The 27971-nt window shown below is 42.9% G+C and overlaps 1 protein-coding gene across 1 annotated transcript in view; it reads left to right on the top strand.

Annotated features, from left to right (window-relative positions):
• Window positions 1-257: 257 nt before the first annotated feature.
• The window catches only part of LOC143291577 (uncharacterized), a 52640-nt gene continuing 24926 nt past the window's right edge, over window positions 258-27971 (top strand). The window contains exons 1-4 of the mRNA XM_076601504.1: window positions 258-579; window positions 13140-13256; window positions 25449-25512; window positions 26781-26896. Coding sequence (XP_076457619.1) covers window positions 427-579; window positions 13140-13256; window positions 25449-25512; window positions 26781-26896 — 450 coding nt within the window. The 5' untranslated portion in view covers window positions 258-426. The remainder of the gene's footprint in view (window positions 580-13139; window positions 13257-25448; window positions 25513-26780; window positions 26897-27971) is intronic.

Genomic DNA, 27971 nt, shown 5'->3' on the forward strand with positions numbered 1-27971 from the left:
GGTGCCTATTGTGAGAGGTTCCGATCTGATTTTTCGTTCGCTTCTCTCCTGGCCAAGCCCTGCCGCGTCTTTCCTCATGTCACTGGCCGCGCGCTCCCTCCTGCCGGCCGCGCTCTGCCTCTGCCATTTCTTATGGAGATCACAGGCAATCTGCCTGCGTCAAAACTCCTTAGCAACAGCTGAATACGAAACTCCGCCTTCGAATCCGATAATACGGTGCGTGACGTCATGATGACGTCAAGCAGGGTGGCCAGAAGAGAAGATTGGCTGAAGCAGAGAAAGAATGAGTAAACTGAAAGCTTGAAGGCATGTCGCCCTTTACCCGGCGACTCAGGATACTGACACGCTTGAAAGGTGGGCTCGTGGGAGCCAGAAGATTCGAACCCTCTGTTGTGACTGCATGTTGTGTCTGGCAGGATTAGAAAAATGGTGATGATGGCCTCAGAATCACCCACGCTACAGCGACCAAAAGCACAGGCACAGTCTGTGCGTGTCGGTTTTTATGACATCGAAAAGACGATTGGAAAAGGAAACTTTGCCGTCGTCAAACTTGCCAAACATCGCATAACAAAGACAGAGGTGAGTGAAAGAAATCTCTTCCATTTTGATTTGTTGAAACTGTGTGGTACGCATTTAAAACGCCCCGGTCATGAATCACGGCTTACGTTCAGGAAGTCCGAACGTAAAGCTTGCAAAGTTTTCTTGGCACTTTAGCAGGAAAACTGCTTTCAAACTTCGTGATGTGGTGAATGTGCTTCCCACCTTAGTCTCTCCCTCCCCCATCTCCCTCCACTCCCAGTTAAAAGCGTGTTCCTTTGTCCACCACAACAGCAGCAAGTCAACATCAAGACATTCAACCTGCCAAAGACATGTGCCTTCCAGTTCTACAAAGAAATACCTTGCATGTTTTGGTTATTTTCATCGTGTTCTGAGTGGTGTGGATGGACAGTTGTTACTTAACAGAGTGCTAGCTGTGCGTAATTTAAGTCGTTACGCACTGGCGCTGATAAATGCAGTGGTTGTGTTAACGACGGAACGTTGTGAGCTGACAATGTTTACATTCCTGTTCGATCTCACAAGAGAGTACTGTCTTTGTTGTCACTATCCTAGTTTGAAACAGAAAAATTATATTGATTTACATCATGGTAGATTTTGTTGTCAACAGGTAAGGAAGAAGAAAGGTGTATCAATATGCAGATATGTCATTGTATGATGTGTACCATAAATTTCTGTAATTAAAAAAAAAGTATACCACACATGTGCATGAATGTGTGTGTATACATGTGTGTGTGTGTGTGTGTGTGTGTGTGTGTGTGTGACTGTTTTATAGACTACTGAAAATATTAGTTGAAGTTCTAATACTACTTCTGCCCAATACTTAAAAAAAAAAAAAAAATTTCCTGTTACAAATGTACCACTAACAGTTTTTCCAACTTGTTATGTAAATTGACATGCCAGTTGTTAACAGTAGTATCCGCTTTCAGTTTTGACTAAAATCAAAAGTTCTGCATTTTTGAAAATCTGTTATTAAAATACTGTACTTCTTTAAAGAGGTCTCTTTGCAAAAACATTCCATCATTTCTGTCATCTGTTCTTATCTGTGATTTTAGTGTGAATCATGTGTCTGTTAGTTTGCCTGTAACTTAGTGTTTTATCAAACTGGCTGTCAGTGTCTGAAGTCTTGTTGTATTCATGATGTGTCACTGAATTTAAGAGGCTGATGAAGTTTTATCATTACATAGATTAAGACATTTAGTTGGGTTTTTTTCATTTTCCTTGGTACAGTATAGGTTGTTTTTTTTTTGTTTGTTTTTTTTTGTTTTTTTGGTTTTTTTCATTTTCCTTGGTACAGTATAGATTGACTTAGTTATTCACCTTTTTTTATTATCTAAATATTTTCAGTGTGCCAGGATGGTTCATTGGTGCATGACATGTACAGTGTGTGTGTGTGTGTGTGTGTGTGTGTGTGTGTGTGTGTGCATGTTTGTGATCTGTGTGTGTGTGTGTGTGTGTGTGTGTGAGTACACCCCGGCATGTGTGTAAATATCACTGTGTCTGCCTTCTTTGTTCTATTTTTATGGTTATGGAATCTTGGTTATAAGTGTTAGAATATAAAACTGTCTTCATTCCTATAACTTTACAGTATTTGATACCTGTAGATGAATGAATATTTTGACACATAACAGAAGATAACAACTGTATTCTATTGTATAGATTTATGATAAGACTGTGGACTGTAAATGTAATGTACAAACAGCTCTGTCCACATTGACAGTTTAGTGAGAGATCATTAGTGTAATACTATCATTATTTCTAGTATCAGTATTAGTGTTACCGGTTGGGAGGGTTGAGGGTTTTGACCTCAGATAGGAGTGAACAAAGACTCACACAGAGTGGGCTGCCTTTTGATCCTACAATCCTTATGCTGACACAGAGGACAGACAGTGGGGGTGGTGGTTGTCAGTGCAGCCAAGTGACGAAGTGGTGTGACGCAGATACTAACAGAGCTCTGACAGTTTCATGCTGGGCTGCCTCTCCATGAAATCAGTGAAGGCGCAAGCATTCCTACCTTGTGTACTTTGTGACTGCTCATTTTAGTGTGCGTGTCAGTGTGTGTAGGAGTATGGATGTCCACAGACTTGTGTGTTGTTACTCTGTGTGTGTGTGTGTGTGTGTGTGTGTGTGTGTGTATCACTGTATGTGTGTGTGTGTGTGTGTGTAACTCTGTCACTGAGTGAGTGAGAGACAAAGAATTAAGAGACAAACTAGGGTTGGGTTGGGGAGTTAGGGATAGAACAGGTAAATGGGGATGTCTGTTGATCTGTCACAGAGACAGACAGACATCGTTCTGTATGCGTACATGGATATTTTGTGTTTACATAATTTTTATGCATCTATGCATGATGAACAGACTTATGTATTACTATTATATATAGACTTTATAGAGGTTGTGACAAGTTGCAAACTTTCCTGTGTGCATTGAGCTCTGGGTAAAATATTTGTTTAAAAATAAGATTTTCATCCGTATTGACAGTACTACTATTTATTAAAAATATTTTTTGTTTCATTAATAATATCAGTACATGTAATGATGTATGCAGTGTACATTGTAACAGTTTATACTATAACAGTAAAACTTAGAATTCTCTTACCTCACACACACACACACACACACACACACACACACCACAGTATGTGACCAAGTTAACAAGGTTATAAAATATGCACAGTATAAAATTAAAACACACACACTGAGACAGCATGTGGGTGGCTCTCTGTGTGTATAAGTGTGTGAATGCATACATCGATACATGCATGTGTTCATGCGAGCATGCTTGTGTATGTGTGTGCATGCACTTGTGCCTTGTATACATGTGCATGTACATATCGTGTGTGTGCGTATGTTTATTTGTGTGTGTGAGAGAAAGACTTGGGGCTGGAAGGGGGATGGGTGGGGGTGGGGAGGGGCATGGGGAGAGAGGGAGAGAGAGAGCTTTGGTGTCTCATCTCTGTCAAGAGTTATTACTGAAATGAAAGCAAACAAGTTTTCAAGTCATAATTCCAGCAGTACACTAATATAACATGTGGTCAGACTGTCATAGCCGCTTCCTTGTTCAGATTTTTTTTTTTTTTTTTTAATTTTGGAAACAGTGAGGTGAGTGGAAGAGAGGAGGTGGTGAGGGGGACAAAATAAATTGATAGATTCTATAGATCTACCTATCCTATGTGTATGTGATTCTGTTTGTGGTCGATGGACTATCCACCCCCCACACGCCACCCCCCTTACCTTCCTTCTTTTAAAGTTTTTTTCTCTTTTTTTATTATTGTTTTTTTTAATAGTACTTAATTCTTTTTTTTCTCTTTTTCTTGTTCTTGATAATCGCGAATTTGTGCATGTTTTTTGTTTTCTTGTTTTTGTTTTGTTTTGTTTTTGTTTTGTTTTGTGTGTTTGTGTGTGTGTGTGTGTGTGTGTGTGTGTGTGTGTGTGTGTGTGTGTGTGTATGTTTTCTTCTTTTTTCTCTCTTTGTCCAGGGCTGGGTGGAAAAAAGCATGTGTACTTGCTTATCTCATTACCCTGGTGAAATAAAATTTCGTTTCATTTCGTTTCGTTTCTCTTCCCAAGTGCTGCATTATTCCTCAGTCCTCTTTCCTCCTGTCCTTCCATTCTGTCTCTCTGGATTGGAACAGTCAAAAGTTGTATTGTATTGTATTGTATTGTATTACTCTTTTTGTCACAACAGATTTCTCTGTGTGAAATTCGGGCTGCTCTCCCCAGGGAGAGCATGTCGCTATACTGAGAGAGCCACCCATTTAAATTTTTTTTTCCTGCATGCAGTTTTATTTGTTTTTCCTATCAAAGCAGATTTTTCTGAATAATTCTGCACAAACCCGTTTGTTGCCATGGGTCCTTTTACGTGAGCTAAGTGCATGCTGCACATGGGACCTTGGTTTATCATCTCATCTGAATGACTAGCGTCCAGACCACCACTCAAGGTCTAGTGGAGGGGGAGAAAATGTCGGCAGCTGAGCCATGATTCGAACCAACACACTCAGATTCTCTCGCTTCCTAGGCGGACGCGTTACCTCAAGGCCATCACTTGGCATCACTCCACTGTAAGCTCCATCCCCAAGCCTGCAGAACAGTGAGTCTGCTACATGACCAGTACAAGTGCAGGAACTATTTCATGACAGCAACCAGTCATTGTGTCAGTTAGCTCTGGTTTCCCCGTCAGACCAGATCACTGTGTAATTAATAATGCATTCAGCTGAATGATGATACATTATGAACACTGCTCCCCCCTCCCCCCACCCACCCACACCACCCCCCGCTCCCCCACACCCACACACAACACACACCTGTTCACCTGGGCAATCTGTCTTTGATTGATTTGTGATACAGAGGAGGTGTGCAAGCCCTGAGCTCTGAACAGGTCATGCTCACACACGTGTGACTTGAATGAAGTGCCATGAAACATGTGTATCATCACACACATGATTATGAACATTACGCAGACATGTGTCACTGTCTGTGTGAACCTATCAAAGGAAAACATGCTCATTCTGTTGAAATGCCTCTATTTGTATTTGTATTTCTTTTTATCGCAGCAGATTTCTCTGTGTGAAATTCGGGTTGCTCTCCCCAGGGAGAGTGCATCGCTATATTACAGTGCCACCCATTTTTTTGTATTTTTATTCTGTGTGCAGTTTTTATTTGTTTTTCCTGTTTCTTATGATACAGGTATTTTATTTGCCTGAATATGCACAAGTTTGTGAAACATGTTTTTATGTAGTATATGATACGGCATCATCTGTAGTGCGTACTATACATACATTTACATGTTAAAATTTCAAAATTTTCTTCTTTCTTTCTACCTGTTGAAAAAGATGTTAAATTGATGATAATTTTAGACACTTTGTTTCAGATTTGGTCGTCATTAAGGTGTGTTGTCCACAATATATTTATGACTGAATGATGTGTTTATTTATAATTGTTGTTTTTTAGGAAAATTAATGTTAAGACTCTGTATCCTTATCCCTAACTTATGCTATAAATATAAACAAGAGGGGCAAGGCCTTCAAGACTCACTTGTGATAAATTAAGTCCCCTAGCATTAATTACAGAGTAATTTCCCTTTTTTACTATCTGCACCAAAACGTTTGCAAAATAAATAAAAATTCCATGCTTAGCAAAAGAAGTTCCTGTTTGAACAAAAAATGATATTAATGACCCTCTTGTTGTTGTGTCAAAATAAGAGGTCAAAGTGCCAAGTTTAGAGAATACAAAAAATATAAATATAACAGTGAATGCAGTTTGCATATAATTAGGCTTCTTTTTTCTTCTTTTTATTTTGTGCCCATCCCAGAGGTGCAATATTGTTTTAAACAAGATGACTGGAAAGAAATGAATTTTTCCTATTTTTATGCCAAATTTGGTGTCAACTGACAAAGTATTTGCAGAGAAAATGTCAATGTTAAAGTTTACCACGGACACAGACACACAGACACATGGACACACACACACACACACACACACACACACACACACACACAGACAACCAAACACCGGGTTAAAACATACACTCACTTTGTTTACACAAGTGAGTCAAAAAACAACAACCAAACTTATATATGGTTTATATGCATGATCCTCTACTTTGATTTACCTTTCCTTTCAGGGGAAATTAGTTTACTGTGGTCATGAAGGCCAGATACCTTCAATTGAGATAAGGTTCATTCTGACATTAATCATTTTACAGACCACCACAAGTAGCAGTAGTAGTAGTAGTACTTTTACAGTAGTGGTTAATAAATTTTGCAGTGGAAGAAACGTGTGACACACACACAGTCACACACACACACACACACACACACACACACACACACACACTTGAGTTGTACACATACACACACACACACACACACACACACACACACACACACAAACCAGGGAGAGAAGTAGTGGTGGTGGGAGTAATGTATTTAATTCAAAGCTTGACATTGTTTTGACATTGGTAGTAGAGGACACAAGCCTGCTCAACAGTACTTTAATATGAGAGCACAATAATGGGGAAAAAAAAGAAAAAGAAAAAAAAAGCCCAAAAAACCCAGTATAACTTTGGTACATATATATAAATATATAATAATATATATATATATATATATATATATATATGACTTTTGGATTTTTTTTTTTCAACAAGGGGACATTTATCGGGATATATGTTTGATAAATTTTCTTAAAACATTTACTTTGGCTGCTGTCCCTAAAGAAATTAAACTTATATTAAAAAGGAAGTTTCATTTATGAAGTTGAAGCCACAGACTGGAAAGAGAATTAAAAACTTTTATGCTGTACCAATTAAAAAGAGCAGACAGTAGTGTGATGTAAATTAACCCATTCCACCCGAGGGAGTTAACAGTCACAGCAGGCTGGAATGCTATACTATAGTATACTAATAAAAATAACACCAAAAACCACCAAAAAAAACCCCAAACTTGCAGGAAATATACTCTTTTTCCTCCAAATTACGTATGGACACATGAATCTGGAAATACTGTAGACGTTAGTTCCTCTCTTTGTAGTTTTATGTAGAAGTTAAGTGAAAATCATTTAAATGAGACCTTTAGACGAATTGTTTTATGCCTGAGCAATGCTAGGATATAGGCTCAGTGAGTTAATAACACAATCAGTCATCACTGCAGAGCAGGCGTATTTTTGCTGTCCTGGTTTATTTGATTATGCCAGCCATAGATAAGTTATATTTCTATTTTATTATATATCTATAACTGTAATAAATTGTGTAAAGTGCTTCAGGAACAAATTTGATAAAGTGGATTCCTTTCCTGTGGGCCCATCAGAAAATCTCTGTTTGACTCTATGGAAAGTAGTTTTGATGTTTTAGACCTGTCAAACAGTTCTTCCAGAAACTTTTTTGTGGGGGATGGGACTGAGAGGGGGTTGGGGAAGGGGAGTTAACAACTGTGGACACAGTAAATTAAAGGTGTAATTTAAGAACAAAAGCTTCAGTTACCTGTTGGGGATCACATTCTGATTTATGTTGGGCGTGTGTGTGTGTGTGTGTGGGAGGGGGGGTGGTGGGGGGGGGGGGGTCAGGGGGGGGGGGGATTGCCTGGTTTAGAAGGAAAGGGATCATGAAATAAGGCCCTCGTGTATTGTTACAGTGTCAGATTTACCGTGTATTGTTACAGTGTCAGATTTACCGTGTATAGTGTCAGATTTACCGTGTATTGTTACAGTGTCAGATTTACTGCGTCTTATTTCTCCAGGGTGTTAAATTTTCCTTGGAAGCTGGAGACCTGAACAGCTGGCTACCGTCTTGGATTACAATCCTTGTCAAACCGATCAAATGCACACACACAGTACAGCCTGTCCAGACAGCTTTGAGTCTGTTTAAAATAAATGTATTGCATAACAGTTGGTTGAAAATTATAATTCAGAATTTTTTAAAATATATTCTGTTAGTGTTATAGACTTTGGTCAAGGTTTGACGCTTCATTTACATTTTGTTTATTCATCAAACTATCAAGATAGTTAAGAATTTTGTAGAACTGTCCAGTTGATTCTTGAATTAGTTAGTTGATCATGCTTGTTTTAAAATATAATATTTGTGATTTCTGGTTTATGATCAAGAAAAGAATGTACACTGAATTGGGTAGGTTTGCATTGAATGACTGATACATGGCCTGGGTAAAAACGGTCATGAATGCATGTAAACTACTAAAAGCCCACTCGTATTAATTTAGATGTACAAGTTATGAATGCAGTGAACGTGGGAGTCGCGGCCCACGAACAAAGAAGAACGAAGAACGAAGAAGAATGATATCAAATTATGTATCATTATAATTTACCAATTCAGATGAACGATGTTGGTTTGATCAACAACAGCATTTAATGTGCACAGTAATGGGTGGGCAGAGCTGTGTTTGATTTGACTGGCTCTCACGTCACAACGGGTGAAGTGAAGATCGGGCTATCTCTTGCCACATGATTATGGGTATCTCGGGGAGTATCAACGTCACTGCCATCGCCTCTCAGGTTCTTGTCATTATTCTGCCGGTGGGGGTAATATCCCCCACGTTGCTGTTTTATCTCGATGGGGTGGGGGTGGGAGGAGGGTAGGGGTGGTGGTTGAATCGCCGAGTCCGGGTCGAACACGAACACCGTGGGTTCGGGGGGGGGGGGGGGGGGGGGGGCGGGGGCTGGCCACGAGAGTCTCCGTTTCTTCGTCTGTCTTTGTTTTGCGCCCCCCCCCTCCCCTTTTCGGAGTTTTCCTGTGCTTCACCTGCCCGCGTTCTGTCTGTCTGTCTGTCTCTCTTTCTCTCTGTCTCTCCTCTCTCTCTCCCTACCCCCTTTCTCTCTCTCTCTCTCTTCTCTCTCCCTCCCCCTTCTCTCTCTCTCTCTCTCCTCTCCCTCCCCGCCCTCTCTCTCACCCTTTCTCTCTCTCTTTCTCCTCTCTCTCCCTCCCCCCTCTCTCTCACCCTTTCTCTCTCTTTCTCCTCCCCCCCCTCTCTCTCTTTCTCTCTGTGCCTCATCTCTCTTTTTTCGGTCTCTCTCTCAATCTCTGCCTGCCTGTCTGTCTGTCTGTCTGTCTCTCTGTCTCTCTCTCTCTCTCTCTACCTCTATCTCTCTCTCAGACGCGCGCGTGTGCACCATTAAGCTAATTTTTTGTTTGTGTTGTCTGTCGTTGATTGTTGAAAAGGGACACCAGTTTGCGATTTGAAATGTGTGTTAGAAGTGGCAGATTGTCAAGTCTTTCAGAAACTCAGCTGGAGTCAGGAGTGCTTTGAGTGCCTCTCTCAAAAAACAAAACAAAAAACATCGTAGGATAGGTCTGATTTTCACATGATCTTAACTAATTTGGTGGATGATAGAATCTAACCAAAAGTATTGCTTTTGCAAACCTTTAAAAGATATGGTGTGTATAATTATATAATCTATATAATTATATAGATTTGTATTGAATTAAGAAAATATTTATAACCTGTGCAAGGGAGACAAAAAGGAGGGAAAAAAGATGGGACTCCACACTCCTTCCCTCCCCCCTCCCCCCACCCCCACCCCGTGAGTCATGAAATTAATACATGTCAGTTTTGCTTCAATAAAAAGGCAGATAAACTGATTAGCAATACACAAAACAGAAAAAAAACCATGTTTGACATGAGTTGACATTAATAATTATCATGTTATCTAAGTATATTTTTATGTCTTTAAGTAAATTGTTATGCATAATAAAGAATTAAAAAAAAAATCATACATGGTTGCAAATGTGCACAACGCCACAAGCAATTTTCGTGCATATCCATGCACACAAGAACACACACACACACACACACACATGTGCACGTGCACGCGCAGTTGTGTGTTTGTACACACACACACACACACACACACACACACACACACGTGCACACAAAAAAGTGTACGTGTACACATACATGTATGCACGCGCACGCGCACGCGCGCAAACACACACACACACACACACACACACACACACAGACGGACAAAGGGAGCTCCAGACTAGGAGGGAGAGAGAGGGAGAGAGAACTAGATGAGATAGGCAAATGGAGAGAGAGACAGGGGGGGGGGGGGGGGGGGAGCTTAAAAAAACGGAAAAAAAAGAAGAAAAAAAAAAGACAACCGTCATTGACGTCATTGGCATCCTTGTGGTGCTGGAGGGTATTGATTAAGAGAGTGGTGATGGTGGTGGTGGAAAGGGTGGGTAGGAATGGAGCCGTTGTAAGCGTTGGGAGGTTGGGGGTGGGGTGGGGGCTCCATCCCTCCTTCACCCTTCACTGGTCCTTTCTCTCTCTCTCTCTCTCTCTCTCTCTCTCTCTCTCTCTCTCTCTCTCTCTCACCTGCTGTGGTGGGGTGGTGGGATAAAATGGGAAGTGGCCTAGTAATGGTGTACTGGCGAGGACACGTCTCCTCACATGTATTATTCTGCCTTGCATTCCTGCCCCCTGCTTCCACCCCTCCCCATCCATCCCCAACCCCAACCCCCTCCCCCTTCCCCCTCTCCTACCTCCCTTCCTCCTCCCCTGTCTCTTCTCCATCTCCTCAACCCCTTTTCTTTCTGCCCCCTTCTCCCCCCTACTCCAACCTGTGTCTGTTTGTCGGTCTCTCTGTCTCTGTCTGTCCGTCTCTCTGTCAGTCTCGGTTTGTTTCTCTGTGTCTTTGTCTGTAGTCTGACATCACTCCTCCCCCTGTCCCCAACACTCCATCACTCCCTCTACCCTGTTCCAATCAGTCTCGGGTACCTTGGCTTGTCATTGTGGGGTGATGATAACTAAGGACATGTATATTGCGTATATGTTTGGTGCACGAGTGCGTGCACGTGAGCGTCCATGTGTCACTGTGTGTGTGTGTGTGTGTGTGTGTGTGTGTGTGTGTGATTCTATGTGTCAATAACATTTGGTGTCATAACAATCAGAACCAAAATCAATTTCAGCCCGTTACAAGGCTTATTCAACACTCACACGCACTCACCCACACACTCACACACAAGTGAGAGAGAGAGAGAACGTTCACATGCACGCACCTACACACTCACACACAAGAGAGAGTCAGTACTCGCACGCACCCACCCACTCACACACAGGAGTTAGAGAGAGAGAGAGAGAGAGAGAAATTTGTGGACATGCACTGTATACATGTATTAAACTTGACTACAACAATTTATTAGTGTCAGTTCTTGACAGTCACTCTCCCTCCTGCCCTGTCCTGCCCTGTCCTCACCACAGTATGCTGTTGGCAAACTAATTGTAGACTTGTGGTAAGGTTCAAGTATGACACCTCTTGTGGATGACATGCCATTTGATATACTGCTATTTCTTTTTCAAGGCGATTGAAGCAGCAGTGCGTGCGTGTGTGTGTGTGTGTGTGTGTGTGTGTGTGTGTGTGTGTGTGTGTGATGCTTCCTGCTGAATCAGGTTTAGTCATGATCAACAGATCCAATTCCTGTAACAGTTTTATTTCTGATTTATGGTAGCTTGCAAAGACGGGAAATATTGCAGAAAATGAGAAAGTGACAACTATCTTAAATATTCTGTATGAAAAAGTGTAATGTGACCACTGACCAGTTTCAGAAAAAGAACAAGGAAACACTAATAAAAAATATTAAGGATTTGTTTTTAATTCTGTATGAGTGACACAGTGTGTGTTGTATTGGGTATCTTTGAAGATATATATATATATATATATATATATATATATGATATACATAAGATGTTCTAAAAAAGTAAACTCTTTTCTTCACAAAAAGATGAAAGGTTGTATCATACATATTAGAACACTCCTTACATTAGTGAAAAAAATCACTGTCTGGGGCTCAGCGTAGGAAATTGGGGTCCAATACTTTCCTTTCATCACTTTAAATTAAGTGAAGTCAGGTACCCATTCGCACTTGGATGGAGTGAGGAAGATCGCATTGAAGTGCCATACTTTATGTCAAAATGGGTGATTTTGAACTCTGGTCACTTTTTGTTTTCTCTCTCATAACTCTTTAGAAATTATGCTGTGTATTGAGAATGCCATGGAGAAAAAAAGGGTTATTTTATTGTGCTCATGTGCTTATACATGTGTTATTGCATGTCATGTACACATATGGTATTGGTGATGAATACATATATATCCTTGTTAACAAACACAAAATGTGGTCAATGATTATTTTTCCAGACATGTATAAATTTATTATACCCATCACATTCATTGTTGTTTGTTCTGAAAGTACTCTTAATAATGTAGGAAAAACATTTCATCTCGATGTGTGTCTTGATTGGCAAACACAGTCGTCAAACATTACAGAATGCAAAATTCTAGGGTTGGATCAGTGGCTGCAATTGGTGGTTCTAAAATAGTTTTTCTTATGCTGTGATTGGAGGATGTGAAGTTTTATTTCTCAGTCTGGGTGTGACTGGTGGGTGTAACATGATTTGTTTCTAATGTTGGCTATGCCTGGTGAAAGTAAAAATAAAAATGTTTAATTTCTAAGCCTGACTAGTGACTATGATAGGTGATAAAGAAATATTTTGTGTAGATGAGGACAGTATAAGGCTAGGTTATGATTGGCAGTTGTATACAATATTTTATGTTGGCTGGTTATGAATATGATAGGCAGTTGTATAAAGTGTTTTATGTTAAACTGAGGCTAGAGCTTTGTGACTGGAAGAGCTCTCCGTTGTAAAATGGTTTATTTCCAAGGCTTGATGTGATAAGTGATTATGAAATGTTTTGTTGTTCCTAAGGTAGGTCATGATTGGCAAAAATTTGTAAAAAGAAAAGAAAAAAAAAAGAAAAAGATTTTTATTGTGATTGGCAGACTTTGTAAAAATAATTTGTGTTGTAGGTTAGTTATGACTCACAATTGTGAACATGTTTTTTCTATCTTTTATTTTTGATAATAGTTCTAAGGCTGGCCATAGTATGATTGGTCAGTAAAACTGTTTAGTTTCTAAGGTTGGCTGTGATTGGTGGTTGCAGGTGGCCATAATACGATTGGTCAGTAAAACTGTTTTGTTTCTAAGGTTGGCTATGATTGGTGGTTGCAGGTGGCCATAATACGATTGGTCAGTAAAACTGTTTTGTTTCTAAGGTTGGCTATGATGGGTGGTTGCAGGTGGCCATCAAGATCATTGACAAGAGTCAGCTGGATGAGACCAACATGAAGAAGATCTACAGAGAGGTCACCATCCTCAAGATGCTCAGTCATCAACACATCATCAAACTCTATCAGGTCACTGCTCTCTCTTTCTCTCTCTCTCACACACACACACACACACACACACACACACACACACACACACACACACACACACTCACTCACTCTGATTATTGGTACAATGGTGTTTTGAAAAAAAAATCAGTGAGCAATTTCCCTTTTTATCAGATGCTAAAATACCATTTTCAGAAATGAACAGTGGATGAATGCTGCTCTCACCATTGATACTAATAAATGTGTTTTTCAAGTTTGTGTATAAGTTTTTTAAGAGAAGATTGCAGACATTGATTAACCCCTTAACTGCTGCTGACAAGTGTGGTTGTAGCGTTAGGGCTGTCACCGCAGTCAGACAATGACAGAATATTGAGATTAATTGTGCTTTACAGGTCAGGACGTCAGTGACCATTCTTTATTTATAAAAGCTTGGTAATATATATATATATATATATATATATATATAATATCATTATACCTTTCTTCAGCAAACTGAATGCGCTTACACCCACACAAAAAAAGTAGTGACTGCAGTTCAAAGTCATGCAACACTGATATAATTTTACCAAGGTTCAGGACTTAAAGGGTTAAGTTGTAAAATAAGGAACGTGTATAATGTATACAGTTACAAACTTGTATGCAGTGTTTATTGAAAGGGTTCAGTTATAAAAGACGAAATGAGTATATGAGTATAATGTATACAGTTACAAGTATGTGGTGTTTATTTAAAGGGTTCAGTTATAAAAGGCGAAATGAGGTTAATGTGTCTATGCGATGCCTTTCTCTTCAGTTCTGATTGCAGTTCGCTCACACTTTCACCGTATCATTTCATGCCCAGATACCATCACCTATTTATATGCTGCTGTGGTCTAAACTTAGACACAGATTAAAGGTTTTACAGTCACTGAGGGTTATGTCAGTCATGTATTGTATACAGTATGCAGGTATACATGTATGTCTCCACTGTCTGGACATAGACTCAAGTGTTCTGAAGATAACCGGGATTTATAATAAGTATAACTGATTGTGATAGTGTGGTATCAAGATAGCCTGGGCCCCTTTTTTTTTTCTTTTTTTTTCTTTTTTTCTCTCTTTTTTTCGTAATGAGTTGAAGGGTCCTTTGGTTGGTTGACAAGCAAACTAATGGAAGGACAATCAGTGACAGATGATATTTCGGTTATTTGGAGAATGGCTTGCATAGATAATAGACTAAATATAGTTTTGTAGATCATCAACATGAAGCTGATAGTTGGAATGCCTTGTCTTAATAATTGGATACAGCTGTGTGTATACATGTGTGTGTGTGTGTGTGTGTGTGTGTGTTTGTATACGTATGTGCATGCATGTTTGTGTGAGTGCGTTTGCTCATGTGTGTGTAGTAGGCTGATACAAAAAGTTTGATTCAAATTCAGTGAAGCAGACTCAGTCAGTGAAGGTTTACTTAAATTTATAAGCAGTTAGGTTTCTTTGTATACAATAGTAATACTGATGTAATAAAAGTCAATTGAGAACTTGAATAATAACTGAATTACTTTAGAGAGTGTTGTCCATACTGAATATTATCAGCATTTTTTTGGGTGGGGTAGGTGAGTGGGGTTCCTTTCACTATTTCTTGCTGGCGCAGCAATTGTGAGACTATTGGCACTTGCGTACATGTATGCACGTGCGTGAATGTGCACGCGCACACACACTCACACACACATGCTCTCTCTCTCTCTGAGTCTCTCTCTCTCGTCTGTGCGCACACACAGTGACATACACACACGTGTGCACACACACACACATGCACACATGCACATGTGCGCGCACACACACACAAACACACACAGACACACACACACACACACACACACACACACACACACACACACACACACACACAAATAAAACATAAAACTATGGCCACACTCTTTACAGATGATGGACTAAAATTAATTTCGATCAGTCAGTTAACAGATAGCCTGCACAAAATGACAAATTGAGTAAAAAATCTGTCACAAAATGGGGCCTTTTTCCCCCTTCTTCTAATACCTTAAGACCTACCTCTTTCCAAAGAAGCCCCACCCATCTTTCTTCAAGCCTTCTGTCTTCATATACTGTATACATGTATGTGTGTAGTTAAAGTATGACTTTGTAAAATGTTGGTCTTTATCCATTTTGTTCATACTTCATTTGTGCCAGTGAAAAATCACGAGTGAAAGTGCTTTGGTTTGTCTGAGTATGAGGTTCCAAGTTATATAGAATTATTTCATTATTATGATTATGATTGTGACTCTTCTTCTTTTGCTTCTTCTCCTGCTCTTCCCCCTCCTTCTTCTTCTTCTTCTTCGTAGTACTAGTAGTAGTAGTGCTTTAAGTGTGTCATTTCTGGAGTCAGCAGCAAGACTCAGGCAGCAGTATATATGTGGGATGGGATGGAATGGCGGGTTCCTAGGATGCTCGGGTCATTGAGGAGGAGGAAGGAATGAAAGAAAGCACGTTGCGCGGTAGCCAGGATACAAGTAAAATGCGTTCAGCGGAACAGAGTGCATGCACTGGTTTACACAAGGCCAGGCTGGGACGGTTCTGTTAAATTCTGTGTTCAGGGGCCAGGTAAACCACAGGTGTACGTGGATGTATTCAGCACAATAGTTTGCGTTTGACAGACATCGTTTGCACGAAACTCGTAGCACTGCAAAACCGTGTGCGTTTAGTTGGTGCAAGCGGAGTTCTAACTAGTATGGTGATCTGCTGGGGTCAGAACTTGTGGTTTGAATCTGTGTAGTTCCGCGACTGATCAGGTTATCACAAGACAGCTGTCGATTGCTGTCGTTGTCTTCTGTTTGTTTCTTTTCTGACTTTTTTCGTTCGTGTTGTTCAGTGTCCAGCAGTCTTACCAGTTTTCACAGTTTTATTGGCAAAATTCCAGCATTCATGGGAATAACTGACTGGAACAGCTGCTCCTACCTAGAAGGGCGCCAGCGGTTGGCTTCTTGTAGGCTCACACTGCTAGGATGCTGTGGGTTCATATCCCGGGCATCGTAAGCTGAAATAGGGCATTGTGTGGTGGACTGGGTGGTGTGGTGCTGGTAGATCTTCTTCTTCTTCTTCTTCATCTTCTTCATCTTCTTCTTCTTCTCCTTCATCTTCTTCTCCTTCTTCATCATCTTCATCTTCTTCTTCCTTCTCCTTCTTCATCTTCTTCTTCTTCTCCTTCTTCATCATCTTCTTCTTCCTTCTCCTTCTTCATCATCATCATCTTCTTCTCCTCCTTCTTCATCGTCTTCTTATTTGTCTGTGGGCTGCGACTCCCACGTTCACTCGCTTACGAGTGGACCCCCGCCATTCAGGCAGCCATTCTCCGTTTTCCGGGGGGAGGGAGTAGGAGGGTAATGGTAACTAGGTCCGCTTCCCCCCCAGTCCCTGGGATGATATGCCCCGTTTGGTGACACCACCAAGGTTTAGTGTCCACGTTGAAACATGTCTCTGTGGGTAACTTCAGATGGCAGTGACTGAACCATTCCGCAGCTCTTGCTCTCTAGGCCCAGGTTTTCACACACAGTCGTGGAGGAGGAATATGTGGAGTGATGGCCTAGAGGTAACGCGTCCGCCTAGGAAGCGAGAGAATCTGTGCGCGCAGGTTCGAATCACGGTACAGCCCCCGAAATTTTCTCCCCCTCCACTAGACCTTGAGTGGTGGTCTGGACGCTAGTCATTCGGATGAGACGATAAACCGAGGTCCCGTGTGCAGCATGCACTTAGCGCACGTAAAAGAACCCACGGCAACGAAAGGGTTGTTCCTGGCAAAATTCTGTAGAAAAATCCACTTCAATAGGAAAAACAAAAAACTGCACACAGGAAAAAATACAAAAAATGGGTGGCACTGTAGTATGGCGACGCGCTCTCCCTGGGGAGAGCAGCCCGAATTTCACACAGAGAAATCTGTTGTGATAAAAAGAAATACAAATACAAAATGGTGAACAGTCAGTTCTTCACTCCCCGCCCCAGTGTCTCTTCACAGCGTCAAGGAAGACGAAGAAGAAGAGAAGAATGATCATGAATGGCATTGTTTAGGTTATGAATCTGGCGACAGTTGTTGAAATGAGGAGCTAACGGGCAGTTCCAGCAGCAGCCAGGTTTTGCCCATCAACGTGTATAGTTTGTGGATGAACACCAGAACGTGTTTCCGTCGAGTCAGGTGGTCCATGAGGCACTTTTCCTGATAGTCTGTCGTCAGTGTCGCTAACATTAACACCTGGTGGTCCCGTCCTTGGCAGGAGACATGGTTTTGTCATCTTTGATGATCTGGGTAGGGCTCTCTTTCTCCCTCTACCCGTCTCTCTTGAACTATCTCCCTCCCTCTTTCTCTCTCCCTCCCCCCTCTCTCTTCTCTCTCTCTCTCTCTCTACCCCTCTCTCCATCTCTCCCTCTCTTTCTCTCTCTCCTATTTCTGTCCCCCCCCCTCCCTCCCTCCCTCTCTCTCTCTCTCTCTCTCTCTCTCTCTCTCTCTCCCCCTCTCTTCATCTCTCCCTCTCTTTCTCTCTCCTATTTCTGTCCCCCCTCTCTCTCTCTCTCTCTCTCTCTCTCCCCTCTCTTCATCTCTCCCTCTCTTTCTCTCTCCTATTTCTGTCCCCCTCCCTCCCTCTCTCCCTCTCTTTCTCTCTCTCCTTCTATTTCCGCCCCCCCCCCCTCCCCCCCCTCTCTCTCTCTCAGGTGAGTGAAAGAGTTCAACCACACGGGTCACTGCCTCTGCCAGTCTGTCTCAATCTCTGTCAGTTCGTTTGTGCAGGCGCGCCTCATTTCTGCGCACATTGCAGTCTTAAAAAAACAACAATACAAAAACCCAAACCCCTAACAACCAAAACAACAACAACAACAACAACAGAAAAAACGACTTTTGCTGGGTGCTGTCACCAGCTGACTTTGCACTTCATTGCCGACATGCATGCAGCAGATGGCAGTGATCAGAAGTGAATGAAGTATGTCCCAGCGTCAGCGCTCCTTCTTTGTGTCTTGACCCAGTGGTGTGGAACAGACTGTCTTTTTCTGTCCGTTCCGTCAGTTTCCCGGTCCAGGTTTTTTTCCTGAAGTCTCCTGAAACACACCTCTTCCGTTCTCCACACCATCGCTTTTGACTGGTGTGCTCACGAGGATTCTTCTTTTTCTTCTTCTTCTTCTTCTCTCTCTCTCTCTCTCTCTCTCTCTCTCTCTCTCTCTCTCTCTCTCTCTCTGTGTTGTTGTTGTGTGTGTGTGTGTGTGTCTGTCTCTGTCTCTATCTCCTCTGTCTCTTTTTTCTCTCTGTCTCTGTCTCTCTCCTTCTCTCTCTGTGTGTTCTCTTTTCTCTCTCTCTCTCTCTCTCTCTCTCTCTCTCTGTGTGTTCTCTTCTCTCTCTCTCTCTCTCTCTCTCTCTCTCTCTCTCTCTGTGTGTGTGTGTTGTTGCTGTCGTCACAGTATGAACCACATGCCATGAACTTCATCCTTATCGATATTATGGTGGGGGGGAGGGGGGGGGGAGAAAAAAAAGAAGAAGAAAAAGAAGAAGAAGAAGAAGAAGAAGAAAAAAAAAAAAAAAAGAGAGAGAGAGAAAAGAAAAAAGGGTGTATTAAAAATATTTAACGATGCAAAAGACACTCCCGTTTGTAAGCATTCACTGACGCAAAACACGAAAGAAAGGTGGAGAAAAATCGCTTCTGGTCGAAACTGCGTTTGCGCACAAACGGTATGGTGGCTTTATCTTCTGAAGCGTTTGTCAGCAAGTTTAGGATTGCCCCACCCGAGAGGCAACCCCCCTCCCCCCCCCCCCCCCGACCCCCCCACACGCGCGCGTATACACACACACACACGCATGATCACACACGCATGATCATGATCACACACGCATGATCACACACACACACACACACACACACACACACACACACACACACACACTGTATACACACACAAACGCATGGTCACATACATGTACACTCACACGCATAGTCATACACACACACACACACACACACACACACGCATGTACACACAGACACAGACACACACACACACACACACACACACACACACACGCACACGCACACACGTAAATGTGTATATATATATACACACACACAAACGCATAACCCCCACCCCACCCCCCAACAGACACACTGGCATGCACGCGCGCGCACATGTATCTCTCTCTCTCTCTCTCTATGTGTATATATATATATATATATATATATATATATATATATATATATATATATATACGCATGATCTCTCTCTCTCTCTCTCTCTCTCTCTCTCTCTCACACACACACACACACACACACACACACGCACACACGCACACACACGAGTATCACGTCTCATTTTCTTTCGTTTTTTGACGGGTGCAGGGTACCATCCCCGTGTGTGTAAACTTGGGATGTGGGGGCGGAGGTCTGAGGGCAGAAAGTGGAGAGAGGATGGGGGGAGGGGGGAGGGAAGGGGGGGGGGGACAGGGAGATACGGGTGGTAAACATGCAGTGGAGAGAGAGGGGGGGGGGGGGTTCTTGTTGGCTGACCCCGTTGTGTGTGTGTGTGTGGAGTGGTCAGAGTGGGTGCGGTTGGTTGGTTAAAGTGGAGTTAGAGGTGGAGGAGGAGGGGGGTGTGGGGGTGTAAGTGGTGAAATGCGGGCAGCAGGAGATAAAGCCTCCACCACACACAACCGGTGACGTAGGTTCAGACAAGTACGTCACGGCTCACTCTGTCTCCTTTTTCTGTCTGACTGACTATGATTTTGACTCTCTCTCTCTCTCTCTCTCTCTCTCTCTCTCCACACTCTGGTACCCCACCACCACACCCCTCCTCCATTCAGTTCACCCCTCCACCACCATAACCTCTGTGAGAGAGAGAGAGAGAGAGAGAGTGAACAAATTGGTCTCGTGTGCGTGGTGGTGTTTACTCTCTCTCTCTGTCGCTCTGTGCGTGCGTGCGTGCGTGTGTGTGTGTGTGTGTGTGAACATACTTACGGTCGACCACGCGGTACTTTTTGACCCCCAGCATTCATGACATATGTATACACTGACGTCGCTAATCTTGGGAACAAACCAGTTGGGTTCGTTTCTGTCCGTCATTATATTAGTCCTGCCTGTTATCTGGCGTGCAGCAGGCGTCAGACGTGAGCCGATGTTGCTGAAAAAAAAGGAAGAAGAAGCCTGTACAATAGAGGGAGAGAGAGAGAGAGAGAAGGAGGGAGAGAGAAAGAGAGAGGGGGAAGGAGGGGGAGGAGAGAGAGAGGGAAGGAGGGAAGAGAGTGAGAGAGAGTGGTTAGGAGGGGGAGAGAGAGGGGGGGAGGAGGTAGAAAGAAAGGGAAGGTGGGGGAGAGAGAGAGAGAGAGTGTGGGTAGGAGGGGGAGAGAGGGGGGAAGGAGGGAGAGACAGAAGGGGGGAGTAGAGAGAGAGAGAGGGAAGGAAGGGGAAGGGAGAGGAGGAGGAGAGAGAGGGATGGGGTAGGGAACGAGAGAGAAGAGAGAGGAAAGGAGGGGGAGAGAGAGAGAGGGAAGGAGGGGGAGGAGGGAGAGAAAGAGAGAGAGAGGGAAGGAGGGAGAGAGAGAGGGAGGGAGAAGGGGGGGGAGAGAGAGAGAGAGGGGAGGAGGGAGAGAGAGTGGGTGTGGAAGAGGGGGGGTGGAGAGTCAGGGAGAGTAAAGTTAAAGAGTACGAGAGTTAGGGGAGGGGAGAAAGGTTTGGGGTGAGAAAAAAATTCGGAAAAAAAAGTCAAAATAGAGAGTCGATTAAAAAAAACCTGGTTCTGTATTCTCTCTTGATGTGCTTCAGTTCTTTTTCAGTCTGTTTCGTTTCTTTAGTGTGTGTTTTTTAAATTTTTTTAAAACGTTTCTTTATAAATCAAACTGTCGCTGTGAGTGTTTGGGGGTGGAGGGGGGGGGGAACAAACCGGAGGAAAAAGTGAAGTAATAAAAGGTACCGGAGGAAATGAAAAGGAGTAGAATGGTTAAAATAAATTTAAAAAAAAAAAGAAGAAAAAATCGAAGGGCAGAAAGAAAAGGTTGTTTTTGTTTACCCAAGGGATATTTACGTCAAAGCGTACATTTTTTCGGTGAGTTAAAACGTTTTCCTAAAATCAGGGTAAGTACACATGGAAAAATCGCTTTTCTTTCTCTTTTCACTTTTTTTCCCTTCTCTCTATCGTTGTTGGTTTTTGTTTGTTTGTTTGTTTTGAGCAACCCCTTCAACTTTAAACCCCTGACCCGGGAACACCCAACACGGCACGTAGTTACAAACTGACAGATCAAGTGGAAGGGGGCCAAGCCCTTCTCCTATCAAAGGAAGCAGAAGAGAGAGAGAGCAACGTAGTTTTGGCAAACCCCAGATAAACAAGGCATGGCTTGTTCAAGTAAACAACGCAGGACAGCAATTACCCGCAAGAGAAGAGCAGAGAGAGACAGAAGGGGTAAACGAGGTTTCACATACCCCATTCACGTAAGGAGAACGGGGAATTTTGTTTGTTATTAGTGTACCAAGTATTTAAGACGGCTGCGTGTGTTTGTTCAGCCCTGGGTTGGGCCCTTTTTGTGATTGGTTGTCTGCGATCTTGTGCCCCCCCCCTCCTATGGTTTTTTTGTTTTTTTATTTTAGTTTTTTTTGTGTTTTTCGCTGTCTGTCTCAGTCTCTCTGTCTTTCTGTCTTTCTGTGTCACTGTCTCTGTCTCTCTAGAGCTATTTCTCTCTCTCTCTGTGTCTGTCTCTCTCTCTGTCTGTCTTTCTCTCTGTGTATCTTTCTCAGTCTCTCTGTCTGTCTTTTTGTGTCACTGTCTCTGTCTCTCTAGAGCTATTTCTCTCTCTCTCTCTCTCTCTCTCTGTCTCTCTCAGTGTCTGTCTCTGCCTCTCTTTTTCACTCTCCCGAGTTCTCTCAATGTCTCTCCCCGTCTCTCTCTCTCTCTCTGTGTGTGTGTGTGTGTGTGTGTGTGTGTGTCCCGCTCTCTGTCTCTTCCTCTGTCTCTCTCGGTAGAGGGTTGGATGGGTGAATGAAGAGCGTGGTGGTGGTTGGTGACAAGGGCAGTGAAGGCGACAAACAACTGCCTTCTTTGTCTAGTCTTTTCTTCTTCTTCTTCTTCTTTTTCCCCCCCTCCTGTCTTTGTGTGTTCTTTTTCCTTTCATACACACACACACACGCGCGCGCGCGCATAGTCCGAGTGATTTTATTGATTGGCATAACAGTTAATACATCGGTATCAATCAGGCCCTGAAAGAAATCAGATCAAATCAAAACGAATCGAATCAAATCAAATCAAATCATGTTGCTTTGAAATCACCCAGACCACAAAGGGGTGGTTCTAGGGCCAGCCCAAAAAAAAGAGCTGAATGAATCATCAGTAAACATGTCACAGATCCTGACGAATTAACCAGAACTAGTTAATCAAGGAAGTAAGCAGTGAGGCTGCTGTTGTTAATTACTTGGCTAGTTTGGTGAGCAGATTCATCGACATTGAATTCTAACCACACACAACGTTTAAAGCATTTACAGTGTTTCGCAGCAATAGTGATGCACTATGTTGGCTAATTATGTATTTTCAGTGCATTATGTTGGCTGATTATGTAATTTCAATGCATTTTGTATGTCATTATGTTCGTACTATTTTTGTCATCATAAGACAGTTGGTACCTTATAGTAAACAAAAATTGTATAATTATTATGGTCATAGGTCGTATAAGCCTAATGATGGATCGTCACTCGAAAATAGTGAACTAACCTGTCAGTCACTGAAAGTCCAAGCTTGTGGAAACCCAGTATCTTTAAAACATTGGATGTTGTATTTCATACACTAAAAAAGAATCGAGTGTTGGGCAGTTTGAGATATATTGTCTTTTTCCCAGTCATGTGTATCTGCCTGAAAGCGATAACAGAAAACACACGAGAAATTGAGCTAACGAATCCGTACATTGTTTTTAATGAATGAAAACAGTGCGCTAGAAAACAAAATGTAATCAAAGAATCTCCGACGGTGAGGAATTCGTTTGAAATTCTCTCTCTCTAATCTTCGATATTGAGGACAAACTTTTGTTGCAAATTGTTTTAGTGTGTGTGTGTGTGAGTGCAGTGGGGTAACACAGTTCGTGTGTGTGTGTGTGTGTGTGGGGGGGGGGGGGGTGGTGAGAGAGTGAATGCGTGTGTCTGTGTGTCCGTGTCTACACATGTGTCTTTCTCGCTCCTCTGTGTGTGTGTGTATGTGTGTGTGTCTGTGTGACTGTGTCAGTACGTGTCGTGGTTTCTGAGAAAACGCGCAGCTTTGTCTTCAGCGTGATGCAGGACTGGTATTCATTCGTCATGCGCACGTGAGATACCCTTGTATCCGTTTGTGTCGTAGCGAATATTACGGCCGTGTAAAACTTGTCAGCATACAGCCGGATGGAACACTGGGTGACGGCAAGGGTGTGCGTGTTTGTGGTGGAGGGGCGTGGGGGTAGGGTTGGGGTGTCACTTTGTTTCGTTGTCCTGTGTGTGTGTGTGTGTGTGTGTGTGTGTGTGTGTGTGTGATGATAATTGTAGACAAATGTATATGAATATTGAATATATATATGTATGTATATGCAACATGTATCAGTAATGTAATCACTATATGATGAGTATATATAATATGTATCAGTAATAATGAGTATGTGTGTTTGTGCGAGTGTGCTTTGTGTACATGCGTGTATTGTATACATGTGTGTGTGTGTGTGTGTGTGTGTGTGTGTGTGTGTGTGTGTGTTGGCGGATGATTTGTGGCCGTGAAGGGAAGCAATCTGCTGTCTCTAAGGCTTGGCCAGTGGACATGTCTGACGTCAGCACCTTAAATGTCGCACGGCGTCGTTTGTAACCCTGGACAGCTGGAGTCTGTCTGTCTGTCTCTCGCTGTCTCTCTCTATGTGCGCCTGTCTCTCTGTCTCTCTGTCTCTGCCTCTCCCTCCCAGCCACCCTCTCTCCCCTCCCTCATCTCCCCTCCCTCTTTCTCCCTCTCACACACACACTCTCTCTCGTTCTCTCTAAGAGGCTTATCATCTTGTTAAGATTTTTACAGTTACATGTTAATAGACAACCAAGTGCTAGCAGTGCTATGCTTTTAGTGTTACCACCAAATAAAAACATATGCTGTTAAAATATCAGCAGTTTGGGAAAAAAACATATGATGGTAAAAATAGCAGTTCGGCAAACAACATATGATGGTAAAAATATCAGCAGTTTGGGAAAAAAACATATGATGGTAAAAATATCAGCAGTTCGGCAAAGTCTCGTAGAGTGGAGTTTAACCACCTGTTGGCGTTGCGCCCTTAAGGTCCAGTTGTTCCGGACAGGTGTCCTACGGTCGTCGTTGCACGATGGTTGAAGTGCAGAACTTTCTCTGCAGTGGTCTGGTTTCCAAGGGGTAGTCAGCGGGGATCCGTTGGCAAAGTCTCCTTTCCCCTGGGTTTTCAGCGCAGAGAGAGAGGGAGGTCAGGTGGTCTGTTACAGTTAACCTGAACGCAAAGAGAACCAAACCTTTAACCAAACCAACAACCAGCCACTGAGCCAGAGCAGCCCAGCATATATACAGCCTGTAAACATGTAGAAACAAACAAAACTAAGCCCCGTTCTCCCTTCCAGAACCCGACAACAACAGCAGCAACAACAATTTAAAACAACAACAGAGAGAGAGAGAGAGAGAGAGAGAGAGAGAGGAAAACAAAACACACCATAAACATTAGTTCACAGCAACCAAAACAATGCCAGCAAATGGTTAGAAAAAAAGGAGAAGTACGTTGTCACAATTGTTAAATCGATAAATCTGTGAAAGCTTTGTAAAAGATTATGATTACTGTATTGTTCAAATTTCTGCGGAGACGAAATGCGTAATAGTTAAACATTTTTGGTCTGTATCTCTGTCTCTCTGTATCTATGTCTGTGTCTGCCTCTGTATGAGTGTATCTCTCTCCATCTGTGTGTGAGTGTGTGTGTGTGTGTGTGTGTGCGTGCGTGCGCGCGCGCCTCTGTCTCTATGTCTCTTCTCTGTCTCTGTCTCTCTCTTTCTATGAGTCTCTCTCTCATTCTTTGTCTCTGTGTCTCTGTCTATCCGTCTGTCTGTCAGTCTTTGTATCTCTCTGTCTGTCTGTCTGTCTGTCTCTCTCTCTTCTTTCTCTCCCCCCTGTCTAATTCAATCACCCTCTCTCTGTTAGCAACAGACACATTTCTGTATTGTTGTGTCACCGAAGTGACCTGATGTGATGTCTGATTTCAGGTGATGGAGACCAAAAACATGCTCTACCTCGTTTCAGAGTACGCCCCAAATGGGGAAATCTTTGGTGAGTATTTATCATGAAAAGGAACAGTGTGTGCTCGCGCGTGCGTGCGCGTGTGTGTGCGTGCGTGTGTGTGGGGCGGGGGGAGGGGGGGGGGTGAAGGGCGGGAGGCGGTGGTGGTGGGGATACGTGCGTGTGTGCATGTTGTTGTTGTGTGCGTTCGTGCGTTCCAAACGTTACTAATATTATTATTCGTGTAACATTACTGTTCATATTTTTGTCTCTCACCTCCATCCCCCCCCCCCTTTTCCCTCGAACATAGTGTCTGTTTATTGCATTTTTGTTTAAAAAAAAAGAAAAAGAAAAAAAAGCGCCTCGACAGAGTAATCATGTGGTGAGTGGTGGAGGGGGGCTTTACTTTGTAGCTGGTGCCTACAACCACCACTACCACAACAACACAACAAATAGTGATAATAATAAAAACCAACTACCCACCATCGCCACCACCACCACCACCAGACCAACAACATCATCGTAATCAGCAGCAACCACGGTAGAAAACAAACAAACCCAAAACAACAAAAACAAAAACTAACCCTAAAACAGACTCCGTGCACCATCGCCTCAACCTTTTTTTCTCCTTTATTTTACTTTATTTCATTTATCTATTTTTTTAATTTTTAGTTTTCATTCATTCTTTCCTTCGTTCGTTCGTTCATTCATTCAGTTCTTTACTCATTTCTTTTATTAGCATTGATGTTTGGGAGAAAAAAAAAAAAAAAAAAAAATATATATATATATATCGCGCCTTCATTAGAATGCAGTAATGCTCAAGGCACATCACATGAGTAAAATATAACAAAAAGAAAATATCCCCCCCCCCTCCCCACACACACACAAAATCACTACCACCGGTTAAAAATCTCCAGACCTGTCATTTATTCATGTATCTATTTGAACGAAGACATCTCATTATTTATTCATGTATGTATTTGAACGAAAACATCTCATTATTTTTTCATGTATATTTACATGTATTTGTTTAATTAACGTCTCTTTTTTCTTTCTTTCTTTCTCTATCTTTCTTTCTAAGTCTGTCTGTCTATCTGTAGATCTATCAATCTGTTTGTCTATGTGTTTTGTTTTTGTTTTATTTATTTATTCATTCATTTATTTATTTATTCATTCATCCATTTATTTATTCATTCATCCATTTATTTGTTTATTATATGTTTATTCATCCATGTATTAATTCATCGATTTATATATATATATATATATATATATTTTTTTTATTAATTTTTTTACCACGTCCTGTGCCTGTGTTGCAGACTACATCGCGCGTTACGGCCGCATGAGCGAGGTGGACGCACGACGCAAATTCTGGCAGATCCTGTCCGCTGTGGAGTACTGTCACCAGCGTCACGTGGTGCACCGTGACCTCAAGGTCAGAGGGCGTGAAGGAGTGTGGGTTGGGGACAGGGGTGGGTAGTGGTCACGCTTGGCCACATTGCTGTCTTTTTTTTTTTGCCTTGGGGCGTGGGTGGTTATAGGGGGGGCTGTTGGGGCGTGGGTGGTTATAGGGAGGGCTGTTGGGAGTGGGTGGTTATAGGGAGGGCTGTTGGGGAGTGGGTGGTTATAGGGAGGGCTGTTGGGGCGTTGGGTGGTTATAGGGAGGGCTGTTGGGGCGTGGGTGGTTATAGGGAGGGCTGTAGGGGCGTGGGTGGTTATAGGGAGGGCTGTTGGGGCGTGGGTGGTTATAGGGAGGGCTGTTGGGAGTGGGTGGTTATAGGGAGGGCTGTTGGGGCGTGGGTGGTTATAGGGAGGGCTGTTGGGGCGTGGGTGGTTATAGGGAGGGCTGTAGGGGCGTGGGTGGTTATAGGGAGGGCTGTTGGGGCGTAGTTGAGGATTCGGGGGACGTGAGAAGTGCATCAGTTAGTTTTGTATATTATTTGTCTTTGGATGCTATGAAGTTGGCGTTTTTGTTTGTGACTTGTCTTCCCAACCCCCCCTCCAACCCCACCCCCCCACCCCCGTGTCCCCCCCGCCATCCTACACAACAACAACAACAACAACAACAACCACAACACACACACACACACACACACACACACACACACACACACACACACACACACACACACAACGTACGTACACCCAGGAGTACAGTATCCAACGCACTTGCAGACCGTGGAGTATTCCATTCGTTCTTCAGCCCTCGTCCCTCTTCCCCTCCCCGCTGCCCCTCCTCCCCCCCCCCCCCCCCCCCCCCCCCCCACACACACACACCCTCACCCCTTTCCCCTTGACGTGACAATTTACTGACGGTGACGTCAGTGTTGTCAAGACCTGTCTTGACAGCATTGTAAACGTGCTGCCAAGGTCGCTACTTCGTCGTCTTTTGGACACCCCCCCCCCCCCCCGCCACACCCCCCGCCACGCCCCCCTGCCCTTCCCCTCTTCTCCTCCTCTTATTCCTCCTCTTAACCCCACCTCAACCCACTTACAGGGAGAGAAAGGGG

Source organism: Babylonia areolata, chromosome 17 (genome assembly GCF_041734735.1).
Source record: "Babylonia areolata isolate BAREFJ2019XMU chromosome 17, ASM4173473v1, whole genome shotgun sequence".
NCBI lineage: Eukaryota > Metazoa > Mollusca > Gastropoda > Neogastropoda > Buccinidae > Babylonia > Babylonia areolata.